At 33.5% G+C, this 15299-nt stretch overlaps 1 protein-coding gene across 1 annotated transcript in view; it reads right to left on the bottom strand.

Annotated features, from left to right (window-relative positions):
• LOC311593345 (uncharacterized protein) overlaps positions 1 to 15299 on the bottom strand; it is an 88298-nt gene that overhangs the window by 28627 nt on the left and 44372 nt on the right. The window contains exons 14-20 of the mRNA XM_084774550.1: positions 13429 to 13496; positions 12041 to 12134; positions 10526 to 10596; positions 7372 to 7465; positions 5409 to 5437; positions 5246 to 5318; positions 1425 to 1480 (exon numbers count right to left, since the gene is read on the bottom strand). Of these exons, the coding sequence (XP_084630676.1) occupies positions 1425 to 1480; positions 5246 to 5318; positions 5409 to 5437; positions 7372 to 7465; positions 10526 to 10596; positions 12041 to 12134; positions 13429 to 13496 (485 nt within the window). The remainder of the gene's footprint in view (positions 1 to 1424; positions 1481 to 5245; positions 5319 to 5408; positions 5438 to 7371; positions 7466 to 10525; positions 10597 to 12040; positions 12135 to 13428; positions 13497 to 15299) is intronic.

Here is a 15299-nt window from a genome sequence, read left to right as displayed (position 1 = left end):
TTTACTGTCAGTGATATAAAAACTTAGTGGGAAATTAAAATTAAAAATTCAACAGTTTGCTGAAAAAAATTGTGTTCAGGTTGAAATAAGAGGTCCAGGAAAGTTTGAGTAATTATGTTTCATTTATTTCTGATTGGAAATATTTCTTTTTATTTTTAAATTTGCTTAATGGGACACTCCTCATTTGAGCTTTCCCTTTCATGTGTGCTTTGCTGATGAATATTTTGAACTTATGTATATATAAAAGTCATATATATGTATATATGCCTATATATTATTTAAAATAGATATAAAAGATATACTGTGCTAGTGATGTTTACTATTAAAATCTACCTTTAAAATTGTGTTATTAAAAAAAGAATTGTGTTATCTGATTCTTTTACAACAAATGAGTGGTCTCTATCTGTACTAAAGTAATATTCACACATAGCCTTTTATGATTCTTCTGTTTTTCCATTTGGATCTCAGGGTAACTGAAAACTGAAGGTGCTGACAAAAATAAAGGTGAGTTTGCTCCAACACAAGGAACATAAGTGAAAGTTCAGAGGTCAAATATTATAATGTGGAAACTAAGATAATTTCCAATTTTCACATTCATTCAACATAAAATTTAACAATTACAAAGTTATCACCTACATTAGCTTCAAGATGCACTTACAAAATTCACCAATATATGCTCTTTAATTAAACCATGTAGTTTACAAAGCAGTTCCATTTTCTTTGTGAAATATGGGGATTGAGGAGGAATGGTGAGTGCAGTTCTACTATTAAGAATGCCTCTGGATCATAATGAGATAACCCAGAAGCAGAAAGAGTCAAATGGTATATACTCACTAGTATCTGGACACTAGCCCAAGGGGCATGTCTCATGAAAGCCTTCACTTACCAGGAAAGTGGGACAGAGGGGAGGACATCCTACTGGGACTCTAGGCGAGAGAAGCATGGGAGAATGGGGAAATAGAAGGATCTAGAGGGTCCTGGAAACCTACAAGAAGAACATTATGATGGGCAGATCTGGGTTGAAGGGTCCTGCTCAAACTATGGCACCAGCCAAGGACAATATGTGCAATAAACTTTGAACCCCTAACCAGATTTAGCCAATGGACAGGACATTCTCCACAGTAGAGTGGAGAGTGGGATATGACTTTCACACATACTCTGGTGCCTCACATTTGACCATGTCCCCTGGAGGGGGAGACCTGGTGGCACTCAGAGGAAGGACAGTAGGTTACCAAGAAGAGACTTGATACCCTATGAGCATATACAGGGGGAGGTAATCCCGCTCAGGAACAGTCATAGGGGAGGGGAATAAGGGGAAAATGGGAGGGAGGAAAGAATGGGAAGATACAAGGGATGAGATAACCATTGAGATATAACAAGAATAAAATAATAAAAAATTTTCAAAAATGTAAGTATTTACATACCAGTGGTTGATTATCTTTGCTGCCATCACACATGTCTGGATCATCTTCTAACACCACTATTTATAATAAATAAATGTTCTTAGTTATACCACAAACAACATTAAAGAAAACAAAATAGATTTCAATAATAGCTAAGTATTTTAATATTCAATAAATCAATCCTAGTTTTTCTATTTTGAGAATTTCAACAGCTTATCTATCTTTAGCTGAAATTTTTATTTTAGGAGAAATTTCAAATTATCTAAAACTTTAATATACTACTTTGAGAGACACCTAGTAATTCTTAGTTTTAAGTAAACAGAATTGGGATGTTTAGTCACAATTTTATCTACCTGATATATGTAGCCACCATTTTTTAAAAATTTAAATAAGACTCTGAATATAAACAATCACATATACATATTGATTAATATTGTATACAGTTCATTATTTCAAAATAGAAAATTTGAACAACCTGCTAAGCATTACAGCTATTTTCCAGAATTCATATATTTCATTCATTTGTTTACTGTGGTGGAAAATTTCCTTGCTTCTCTTAAGATTCAGTTGAATTTGAGAAGTTTTCCTTCATTTTTTTCCTGAATGCTAGGCATCTATTTTGAACTAAGTGACTGCTTTATATCATTTTTCTACTTTAACTTTAGCAGCTTAACTTTACTTTACTGTTGCATTTACTCCTGGATGGATAAGTTAAACTTTCCCAGTCATCTTTGAATAAATATTCACCATTTATTTTTCTCAATATTATCAGTGTTCTGACAAATGTGAGGTGTTGAAGCTTAAAACCTATTAGTGAGATCTTTCAGGGATGATATTCAAAGAGGGAATGCTTGAGCTGAAACTTGTAAAGTGATTTAGGCAGATGTAATAATTTGAAACATGAGTGGCAACAGGAAAGGTATTCAGTGAAGTATAGTTTGCAACCCCCCAAAAAAGAGGGAAATAAAAAAAGGAAATTAAGTCACTATAATGGATAATTTATTAATATTGCTTTGAAGTTCTAATTCGGGAGATAGTTTATAATGGCAAGGCACATAGAATGTCAACATGAAAACTGATACATACTATATTATGTCTTACAATATATATTATATAATGTATTTAGTTGTCATAGACTCAATTCTATGATCTATTGAATACACTGGATAAATAGGCTCAAAAATCAGAAAAATACAGGATGTGGGTAATTCCTGGACTAGTACTCACAGTACTGGAAAACATTTTTCATCCTACCAAAGAAGACTGTACACGTCACCTGCACCTGAAACCCTTTTATCTAAAACAATGACATGCGTAGAAGATGTGCGAAGGTAATCATAGCACAAAGCTTGTGGGAGTAACCAACCTACCTGGTTATACTTAAGACCCCACTCCCTGAGATGGAACACCCTGATACCTGTCTTATGGCTAACACCCTAAAATTTGGTAGGCCTGGACAAGAATTGAGGGAAAATCAAATACAAAAGGAATGTAACTATAAAATGACTCCTAATGACATTCTTTTATTCCCATAGTTCAGTTCTTGCTCAGCTATCATCAGAGAAGCATCCTCCTCAAATGGATGGGAGCAAAGAGTCCTCAGATACAAGGCAGATAGGGACCTTGGAACACTCATCGGAAACATTTAAGGAACCATCTGGAGGAAGAGGCAGAAAGAGTATAAGAGCCAGCGGGGATGGAGGGGACCAAGGAAAGAAGTCTTTCTAAAACCAGCAGGACCTATATGCGTGAACACAGGAAGACTGGCAGCACGCACAGGGCACGAATGGATCTGCACCAGATGGGGTCTCCCTTACATAAGTGGACATTATCAACCATCGATAATCCAGCATTTGCAAGTTGACAATCCCTCACAAATGAAATTTTTCTCTCTGATTTTCACTGGACATACAATCCATTGTCAATTCTAGGTTCCATTCCTAGCAGTAGATGGGCAACATGTTTAGTGGTTTCATAACTCATTGTCTGAAATTTATTTCTTCCCTACAAGTTTTTTTACTTGTTTCAGTTTAATTTTTTGTTTTTTTTAGAGGATTTTACTATCTCTGCAATTATATCTTTTTTTTTTTTTTTTTTTTTGCTTTGGTTCAATGTTTTTTTGTTCCTTTGTTTGATTTGTTGTATTCTGGTTTGTTTGTTTGTTTGTTTTTCTAGCTATTTTTCCTATATTGTATAGATGTTTCTGTTTTCTAGTGACAGAGAGCAAGAACAGATGTGAATTTTGATGGCTGGGGAGATGGGGAGACCTGGGAATGACTGGAGTGGAGCAATGCTAATTGGAATATGTTATTAAAGAATCCACTTTTAAATTCATTCATTCATTCATTCATTCATTTGCTTTTCATATTAACTGTAGTCTCCTCTTTCCTCTCCTACCAGACCCACTCTTCCTCCCTCTTCCCCTGTCCTCCCCCATTACCCAGGAAAGTGGTACCACCCCAGAACCTGCCTACCCCAGCTCATCAAGTTCCATCAGGAATGAATGCATATTCTTCCCCTGTGGCCTAGCTGGCCAGGCCTACAATGAAGGATTGATCAAAAAGCAGGCAAAAGAGTTCTTGTCAGAGATGGTCCCCAACCCACTTACTAGGGGACAAACATGAGAGCCTGAACTCCCTGTTGGCTTTATCTGTGTAGGGCGCCTAGGTTCAGGCTATGCGTGGTCTTTGGTTGGTGTTTAAGGCCTGGTTAGTTGGCTCTGTTTGTCTTCTTGTGGCGTTCCTGTCACCTCCAGGCCTTTCTATTCCCCCAACCGCCGCCATCACCACCCCCCCCACCGGCCCCCCCTCCACCATAACACTTTACAAAAAACTCCTTACATTTTCCCCAGTGTTTGGCTGTGAGTGTCAGCCTCTCAGAGGACAGCTACAATAGGCTCTTGTCTGTGAGCATAGCAGAATATCATTAATAATATCAGGGGCTGGCTGTTTCCCATGGGGTGCGTTTCATGTTGGGCCAGGCATTGATTGAGCATTCCCAAAATCTCTGCTCTGTCTTTATCCTTGCACATCTTTTAGGCAGGGTAAAATTGAGTTGAGGATTTTTGGGGTGGGTTTGTGCTCCCCTCCCTCCACCAGGAGTCCTGTTTAGTTAGAAGGTGTTCTCTTCAGGCTTCATGACCCCTGCTACTAAAGCTGGAGACTTAAGACAGGATAGGCTTCTGGTAACATATGCGGTGACTCTAGTTGAAGAATTTACTTTCGATAAAATGAAAGTAAAGAATATGAAAGGATGTGTTGTTCAAGTTATCTTCAAACACCTGGGATCCTGGAATGCTCTGACCTCATGCTGATATGTATATGAAATTATAAATGTATGAGATGATGATTATCTCTTGTGATCATTTTTAAATTATGGGAAATTTTACACTTTAATAATTAACCCAGTTAATCTCTTAACAAATATGGGTATTTTGACTTGAAATGATAGGTTGTAGAAACTTAAAGGTATAAATATTTAAAGTAAGTATTCATTTATAAAACATTTTCATAAGATACTAAGTACTTCTTTTAGACAGTATTAAAAGTGTGATATTTACATTATTTAGGACAAATTCTTTCACGTTTGGAGGAAAATTAAGTAAAATTAGAGCACTGCATATATTTCAGATATTTTAATTTTTTTAAATTTTTTATTAATTTATTCTTGTTACATCTCAATGGTTATCCCATCCTTTGTATCCACTCATTCCTCCCTCCCTCCCATTTTCCCCTATTCCCCTCCCCTATGACTGTGACTGAGGGGGATTATCTTCCCCTGTATATGCTCATAGGGTATCAAGTCTTAAAATGCTTCTTTCCAGAATAGTTATGTGAAGTTACCTGATTTGAATGTTTGTATTTCCTTTATTTCTAACTTTGTATTTGGATGAAAGTCTTTTACTTCAGTGGAGTCCTGGATGGGGTTTGAAACAATACATTCAGTAATTAATTTATATCCCACAAAAAATTATCTAAAGTATATGAGGAAAATAAAAATATTTACCTTAGGTGAATAACACTTCTTGTGATAGTCTAAAAAAAACAAGGAAAATGTATAGTAATTTAGATGTAAAATCAGCTGTTACATATCTATAGACAAAAGTTGTAAAACTAATTCTTTGTAACGTATATCAAAATGGTTACTTTAAATTTGTATTTTGGGGATAATGTTTCTTGTTATTCTTTAAAATATGGCTTTAATAAACTGATAATTTCAATAAGTTTAACTGGAATAGGAAGTGAACATACGCCAACTTAAATTACTGATTAATAGAGAGATAGGTGTTTTGTACTTATGATCCTGAGAATTGGCTTGGTTGTGAATGTATTACAATATGGTAAATGTGTATTTTGTTAATGGATCCCTTACAACCAATTATTCTATTAAATTATAATAATATATTAAGTCATTTTCTTTGGTCTGAAATATAAGAATTGAAGAATGATGTTAATGTGTTAACAGGAAATTATCATTTGTTATATATAACCATTTTGTGAATAAGCTTGCATGTACAATTATAAAGAAGTTTATAAAATTATAACATTTATGTGTGTTAATTGTATGATGAATGTTCCTCTGAAGTTTGGATATTTGTATTGTTTCTGAGCAACTAGTATGAGAAGAAATATAAACTGTGAGTTACATTATCCTTTAGTATTGATACATGATATCAAAAGAAAATAAAATTGTATTTCCAATTAAATGTTGCACATTAACTTTATATAAGTTAAGTAATTCACATATATGTATGTATATACCATTAACAGTTTGAGTATTCACAAGAGAACTTTATATTGCTTTTTCTTTTTAAAATTATTATATATTAGTTTGGTATACTATCTTCATACTCAAAAGAATTTAGGCCAAGCCCCTTTCCCCCAATTCCTTTAGCATATCTACTGGTGTCACCCTTGGTCATGTGATTATTTGCCAGTCCTGTTGGTGAGACACCCACCTTTTTGAGGAGATCAAGAGGGAGAGGAAAGTGGCCCCTAAGTCAGGCTTGAGAATTGGCTTGACTGTCAATGAATTAATAAATAGTAAAATTAAAAATCCTCTCCACAGATTGTTCTTCTTCCATCAATGACACCTGCAGGGATCCCCTCTCTGGACAAATCACAGAACTTAACAAACCCCAAAGAGGAGAGATTGGCGTGAACACTGTTATCATTGTACACCAGGCCTTTCATTAATGCTTGAGTGGACTTGCTTAATGATGAGTTACCTCAGTTCCTCTGCTTGCGATGGCTTGCCTTCTTGGAATATAACCTTGAGCTCATCCTTATCATGTCCCCCAAACTGAAGTATGTCAGTGCTGTGACACCTTATTCCCTGACCTACTTCTAGATCTCATTATAACTAAACTTCAAAATTATCGTCAAATCTGTTGTTTTAATTGTATGATTGTCTCTCACTTTTGAAAGAGGCATGTTTTAAATAACATTGCTATGTGCAAGGCTGACTGTATATGCTCACATGTGACTATGATAATTAAAACACAGATTTGGAAATGCTCCAAAAGCAGGAAATATAAAATGATAGAAAAATTCATATTCACTTTTGAACAGATTGTGTTTTAATCTATATATCTGCATATACACTTAACACTTATAGCTTCCATCAATTATTTTATAAAAACATTTTTATTTTCAACTTTCCACAATTTATAGCCATCAAATTTCCTTTTATGCATTCCCTGTACCATCTATTTCCTTATTCTTTTTTCTTCTTGGTAACTACTCATTTTACTAAATTTCTAAGATAAATAATGCCTTACTATATAGTTACATAGTTATATTTCAAAATCATCTTAGTATTATATATTTTAAATGTCCTGAAACTCTGTATTTAACTTAGTTCCACACTATTTCTTACTACGCATTCTTACTTCATAAAACATATTTGTCACTCTGATTTGAAAACAATGTATTTTTGAAATGATGTACTGGTAACATGCAACTCTTACTTTTCCCTCGTCTACTTGGAATATCCCCAGGTCTTGGAATTAGGCCCATCAGTAAATAACGGGTGTGCCGTGGTTGAAGGTGGTTCACACTGTCCTGGCAAAACAAATATCAAATTAAGTTACATCAAGATTTTCCAATTACTGTACAGCAAAATAAATTTCCTAATTTAAAAACTAATTATTTCATTATTACTTAGTTAAAAGCCAGTATGTTATTATAAAACACATGAAGAGTACATTGTATATGCTCTCTAGGTCAAGCCTGTGATTATAGCTATCTGGTAAGAGAATTGTAAACTTCACATTGTAATCAGGAGAAAATACATTCAAAGTGAAAACATCAGTGATACATCTATTTCAACAACTGCTATCTTCAGAATGTATCATCCTATTTTTCATAACAGTTATAGCAGAAGGATATGATTCTATAGAAAGATAAGGTTAAATAGTTAGAGAAGGTCTTTAAAACCCTCAGAGATAAACAGAACATGGCATTTAAAGATTTTTTTATTATTTTAAATATTCATTGACAATGAGATGGGTTAACTCCTGGCAACACTAAGCCTACTTCAAAGAAGATGATGGGCATCAACGAACCTCCTTATGGAGAAAGCTTCAAATGTGACGTACAAGCCCCTGGACAAACTGTCCTCATTTCTACCACAGACAGAATTTTGCCTAAAAATGAGCAATCTTGAAGGTAGGCACAGCTAATGTCCAAACACTTCCAAGATGGGGTAAGCAAGCCTGCGTAGTTCCTGCCTTGCAAATATGTCTGTCAGATATGTTGGGCCAGAAGGCTGAAGATGATGCTCCAACATTATAGAGAGTTTTGGGTGACTGTCTAGGCAGTAAATGGTCTCTGTCATCTTCTCATTTAGGAAGCTACTAACCTGCATTCCAGCTATACTCAGGTAATTATTTTTATTCCTTCTCAAGTCTCTGATGGGGTTGAAGACCAGAAAATTTAATTTTACAATTAAGCTTAGTTGTTTAAGGGTTAAGATGTACTTTATGTCTAGATAGATGTTTTAAGTTGATGAGGAGGAGATATGATAGATGTCGATTTACATTCAGAATTATAGATGCACCAAGTAAGGAAAGACTTTTCTTCAAGGCTACCAAATACAAATAGCCAAAATACTATGAATGTAACACACACACACACACACACACACACACACACACACACACACACACATAATTCCTGATTGTTTTGTGGTTCTTCTTGCTGTAGGTAGTTTACTGTATACATGTGAAATAATATAAGTGTGTGTGTATATATATATATATTTAATAGAAAAATATTTTACATAACCTCCACTAACTTTATTGATTATTAAAAATAAAACATTATTATACATAAAATTTTAGGCATTTAAAATTGAAATTGATGTATTAAGTTTATTTATTTTCTTTTTTATTTTATTATTTTTATTATTAGTTAAGTTATATATTTAATTTAAATCCTGATATCAATTTCTTCTCCCTCCTGTCCTCCAAGTTGCTCCATCTCCCCTCCTCTCCCACCAATCCATCCTTTCTCCTCAAAAAATGGGAAACCTCCCATGTATATCAACCAGCCTTGGCATAGAAAGTTTATTATTAAAAATGAGAAAAAATTAGCCAGGCAGTGGTGGTGCACACCTTTAATCCCAGCACTTGGGAGACAGAGGCAGCAGATTGTTGTGAGTGTGAGGCCAGATAAATCTACAAAGTGAATCAAGGACATCTAGGGCTATTACACAGAGACACCTGTGTCAAAAACAGAAACATAACAAAAATATAAAATAAAATTACAAAAGTTTATTTTTCTAAGATTTTAGTTCATTCTGTATGGGTAAATTCTGATCTGTGCTATTTCATGGTAGATTTTAAGCATTTTAAAATAATGTTAAGAGTTTTAACCTTTTTAAAGGACAAGTTATATTAGGCTTAATAATTTATCATTACCATGTATTGATAATTTACTATCTGCTTTATTTGGAAATGACTATCTAGTGTTTAGGCAAAATTTTCACTCATAACAAAACTAATTTTTTTGATATGACAAGATAATAAGGAAATATTTTTGAGGTTTGCTTTAATAATAAAAGTATAGAATATGTAGTGATAGTATTAAAGCCCTTGTTAATCAAACATTGGAGAAAACTGAAAGACTCAATTAGAACAAATCATAATGATGCATTTTAGTGTATGTATTAATCTTGTATGGTGCTTATTTCCACATTCTCTTCTCTGTATATCACAACAACAAAAATTAGTAGGGTTGCCTGAATTTTTTCTGCAATCTGACAAAAAATACATTTAGTATGCTCTCCTCATTAATCATAATATACTATTATATTTTCCCAACTGTGGCATTTTTTATATATTTAGTATTTAGTAGTATTACTTTATATTATACCACAAATATTCTGTGTTAACCACTGAAAAATTATTTCCTCAGAATTGATTATGTAACAAAAGTGCAGCAAACAATCCCATCTGTAATGTCCACTCGCTTCCTGTCACTTACGCTGGTACTCAATTATTGAAAATAGTTGAAGTCAAGAAAACAAGAAGAACCTGGCTGTGACTTCTGTCACAGGATTAGTGACAATGACTGGTCAAAAACTGTAGTATCAAAGGAACTTAAGTGGCTGCAGGAAGATCTCAAGCACAGAGCAGTCTATACCTACAGTTCACTATAATACAAAGGGAAATAATATGAAGTGTCTACATGAAGTAGCTGAATTAACTCAAGATCACATCTGTTCCAATGACCACTCACAGCAGTGACTAGTAGTATTCTCACTATATTTTCTGGTTTTCTCAAGTATGTTAGAAGCGGGCTTGAAGTTACTGTTTGGTATAAAACACCAGGAAATCTATGTACAATGGTGCATGTTTTCAAGTAGTTAGTCGTAACAATTTTTAAATTACATTTTTACATTTGGAGAATAAATTTTTTTAAATAGGGAAAAAAAGCACATGGAAACTACCATGGAGTTCTATGTGTTCTAAGAAGACACAAAATTTCTAACTAAATATATTTAAAATTAAAATTTAAGCTATGACTTATTCATTCCAAATGTATTTGTATAAGAAATTTGCATTTAACATATATGGTTACTTGTTTACATAAAAACAATTAAGTTAAACTTTCACATACAGACTTTTGAATACTTTCATTGCCATTAATAGTTCTCTGATTTTCCTCCAATTTCATTTGTAAGTCAGCTTCTGTTGAAAAAAATTCAGTGTTTTTTGTTCAATTAAATTATGAATAAAATCTTAAAAGTTAGCTTTACAAACAAAAGAAAATTGTGTAGAAACTTAAAATAAAATTTATAATTTCGTTTTAATATTTACAGTTAATCAAATTTAATCTTCAACTGAATATATACTGAGATAGAAAATGATAATCCACAAGAATGTCAGCAGATGATGTAGGTCATGGAAGGTTCCATATTCTAACATAAACAGATGTTAAATATATACCCACATATTCATGTACCCCATGTAAATCAGAGATGCAATCTGTTTATAACTGGAAAAAAGGAAATGTTATCTTTCATCTTTGTATAAAACGTCTTCATATCCAGAAACACAAAACAAAACTATATATTTGTATTAGGTTCTAGCAGCTGAATAAAAAATGTTTTTGCAATTTTACTCCCAATGAAAGACTTTGTAAAGATGGAGGATAGTAAACATAGAAGGTAAAAAAAAAAAGCATGCACCAAATAGACATAAATATGTCAGTTTTAAAATATAGAGGAAAATGAGGAATCATTAGCATATTAATGGCATCTATTAATAAATGGAAAAATAGCAACTGTCTAATATTTGACAGAGATATTGTAATAGCCAAGTTTATTCCCATAGTGGTCATAATACTCAAGCCTGTGAGTCAACTTGGAATTCCAAAAAAAATGAATAAGTAAAAATAAATGTGAAACTGAAAAATAAATGATAATAGAGGTTACTCTACTGAGCTAATTAAGCTAGAATTAGTCTAACATTTTAAAATCATACTTTCACACTTCTGTTCATATAAATTTACATAGGGTATAAATAAATGTGTGTAGTATCGGTGTATGTCTGTATCTGCGTGTTTATAAGATGTAAGTGTAGAGAGAGGACTAGAAGAGGGATTTGAAGAGGAAAGCAGAGGTGACAGTAGAAAATATAAATGTGACAATAAAATTATGAAGGGTGGCTATGTGTAGAGAAAACAGGAACGGCATAAACCTAGTGAGTAGGGCCATAAAAAGAATATATAAGACCATGTATGTGTGGAACTGCATTAATGACAGGAACTACCTTGTACAATACCTAAAACATATTTAATACTTTTAACCAATGGCTTGAAAGTGATGAATTTAGCACTCGTTTATATAATAAAGATTTATTCTTCACATCCCATGTTCCATTCAATTATTTAACTCTTGAAACCCCTCATATAAAAATGGTTCACATGTGGTTCTCATCCAACTCTAACTTTGATGATCACAACATAAAATGTTACTGAACTTTCATGAGCTGTATAATGCATTACCACAGAATACAACATAATTCTTACTACACACTTGATAAGCAACTTTTGGGCTGTTAAAATATATTGCTCCACATGATTTTAACAAGCCATGTGTCAAATGATCTATTGACAACATGTAAGTTTTACCTTCTCCTCCTTCGTTGAGATTATTTGTGACTCTTTGACTTATTCCAGTTGATGAATGAGGAATATGTCTGCGTGGTAGATGCATAACGTTATCCTGGCAAAGTTAACATCAATAGTGATTACCATGAATATTGTCCAAGGACTTTACCACAGAATAAGAGGTTTCCTATGTTTAAGCAAGTATTGTTGAAACTAAAGAAGTATGTTTTCCAAATATAGAAAAAAAAACAGGAATACAAAATGTTAAAATAATTAAAAATACATAAGATAACAAGGAGATCAGTGCATCATTGTTGATATCTCCAGTCCTCATTAAAACCTCATCCATCTCATAATAAAAGAGCAGTAAAAGATTTCCTTGTTTTTAATAGCTGAATAGTATTTCATTGTATAAATGTACCAAAATTTGCAGGCAAGTGGCTGGAACTAGAAACTATCATCCTGAGTGATGTTACCCAGACCTAGAAAATACAGGCCTGGTATATACTCACTTATAACTGGAGATTAGCCCAACATAGATGTTCTCTGATAGACTCCACCCAGTGGGGGTTCAGGAGAGATAACATGACTCAAAGCTGGACCCTGGGTAGAGCCCTGAGAGTTGTAAGGTAGAGTGGGGGGATGGAAGGACCCTGGAGAAGTCAGGAGCCCCCCAGGGAGACCATCATGGCCAGCAGATCTGGACAAAGAGGGCCTACACAAACTGATGTGCGAAGTTTGTTTACATCATAGGATAAACATAGGGTAAACTACAAAAAATCCAATATAAACTTTTCATAAGTGAATCATAAAAAATATGGGAAATGTCTTAATTGCGTCCACTGCATATTTATTTATTTTTCTTTCTTTCCAAGAAGAAAAATGAATTCTATGATTTCCCCTAACTCCCCTAACTGAAAGTATAGTGACTTAGATGATGAAATATGATTTTCCATCATCTCTACCCATCATGTCACTGTTTTGTTTCTAAGTATGACTCTTGTTCATCTGGCATGTTCTACATCATGCTCCCCCTATAATAGAAAATTTCCTTAGTGTTCAATAATATTATCCCTTTGGTTTTCTTTGTTTTCATCACTTAAAAATATGTCGTCTGGTTACTTGGCTGTTTTATTGACTTGCAGCTCATACCTCATTTGCCCTAAGCATAGCCTTATGCTTGTCTTTTTGCAGAAATTATAGCAGTCAAAATCAAGAAAAAAAACCTGGACGCTATTTCTGTTTCTGTTTTACTGACTTGGCTTGGTGGAACACTATGCAATATCAAAGGAATGGAAATGGCATGGGGAGACCTCAAACACACATCACTCTATATCCACATGATAGTATACTGGTTTTCTGAAAAAAATATAAACTAAAGGTAGAAATTGAAATTTAACATTACATACAGATGATTGAATATTTTCATTGACATCAAGATTTTTCAGTGTTTCCCTCTTCAATTTTAAGTTTGCTTCTGTTGAAATAAACATTTACAAAGTTAAATTTAAAATAACATTTCTAAAGTAGAAATCTTTAATATAATAGAGAAAAGGGTTTGAAAATTAGACTGGGATATATTGCATGAGAGAACTTTTAAAATTAGTTTTATGATAATTAAATGTTTGTTTTCTTGTTTTAAGCTTCATCTAAGCTTATTTATGCCTTAGATATTGCTGATATTGAAAAAATTGTGAATAACTTTAAGATTTGCTCCTGTTATAAATGGTTATATATTCATATATATAAACATGCCGAATTCATCCATATATCCACACACCTCAAATTAGTTAATGCATGCTTTAAAATGTAATTTTAACTACCAAACTAACTTTCTCCAGAAAAAAATCTGTATTTACTTCTCTGAGCTGTTTATACTTCATATACTACAATTTGTACATGATTTCCTATGTTGTTTAGAAACACAGCTTTTTTTCCCCTACAGCACAATATGACATAATATGTCTTCCTTGATAATGTTCCTCTTTCCCCAGAAAATCATGGGTTGTTTTTGGCAATTCTGTCTTGGAACTTTGCAGCTGTTTTGTCCATTTCCTTACAATTAAATGGGTTATAGGTTTAATCTTTTTTATTGGCACATGAAAGAGACTCATTTTACATCTTTGTGTAAACTGTCTTTAATTCAGTACATGTAGAATTCACTTACTGCTTGTGTACTACGTTTTGGCCGCTGAATTTAATGGGCATAAACCCTGACATAGAAGGCCTTTCTAGAGGTAATGGATGGTCTCACAAACAATGTGAGGATTTATGACAGGCAATAGAGACAGAAGTCTAAACTTAGTCACAAAACTGTCAGATAAATGTTAGGAGGGAAAAGAACCAGTCTGGAATATAAGGAAGGCAAGGCAGGATGGGAAGTAGGGTGATGACGCCATATAATTCAGCAAAATAATCTAGAAATGGAGGATTGCCAGCACCATCCAGAATCCTCAAGTGTCTTAAGAGAGTTGTTCAAAGAAAATATATTGCACAATTTACCTGGTGGGAATACATGTTCCTGCCTCACCGTCGATACTTCAGATGAAACAAAAGGTTTACTTCCAATGGGAGGCTGGGTGGGTTTTAAAAATGATATTTTATCATTCTTCTACAAATCACACTTTTTTAAATTTATTAATCAAAGATAAAATATCAATTTTTTACCTTCCGTTCAGAATAAATCTTATGAAAATCTATAAAGGAGACATAGATTAAATTATATGTTAATATCCACAATTAGAAACTTCAACCTGCCATTCAAACTTTGGCCAAATATCTGGTAAGAGGCAACAGTATCCATGACATTAAACTACGGCATACACTGCTGACCTAGATGTTTATGGTGATGTACTTTAAGTGTAAAAGAAGCTCAGCTCTAGTGTCCTCCGCCTTTCTAGAATTGATGGCTACGGTAAGAATAGTGAGGTTTCTTTCTACCTCTCTTTCCAGACTGCTAGCTCCTGGTCTGTTTCTTCTGAATGTCAAACCCTGCACTTCATTTCCGAAGTCAGTCATTTTTACACCTTGCTCTCTATGTGCATGCCCCATAATTCTGCCCCTTCATCCAACGTCTCGATCATTTTCATCTTCTTTCCAAGTCTTTGTTTGTGAAACTCCTCAAGTAAGGAATTCCTTACAATATATTTGTAAGTAATCTCTCCTATTGACACTCTACTTGAAATATTATTGAAACTTTGTAGATACATAATTTATTACCAACAAGTATATTTTATTCTTTGAAGCACTTTGGATTATATTAAAAATATACATTCCCAAT

Source organism: Acomys minous, assembly GCF_964271855.1.
Source record: "Acomys minous genome assembly, chromosome: 3".
Lineage (NCBI taxonomy): Eukaryota > Metazoa > Chordata > Mammalia > Rodentia > Muridae > Acomys > Acomys minous.
Note: the sequence above shows the minus strand (reverse complement) of the source record. Positions and strands in the feature narration are given on the sequence as shown.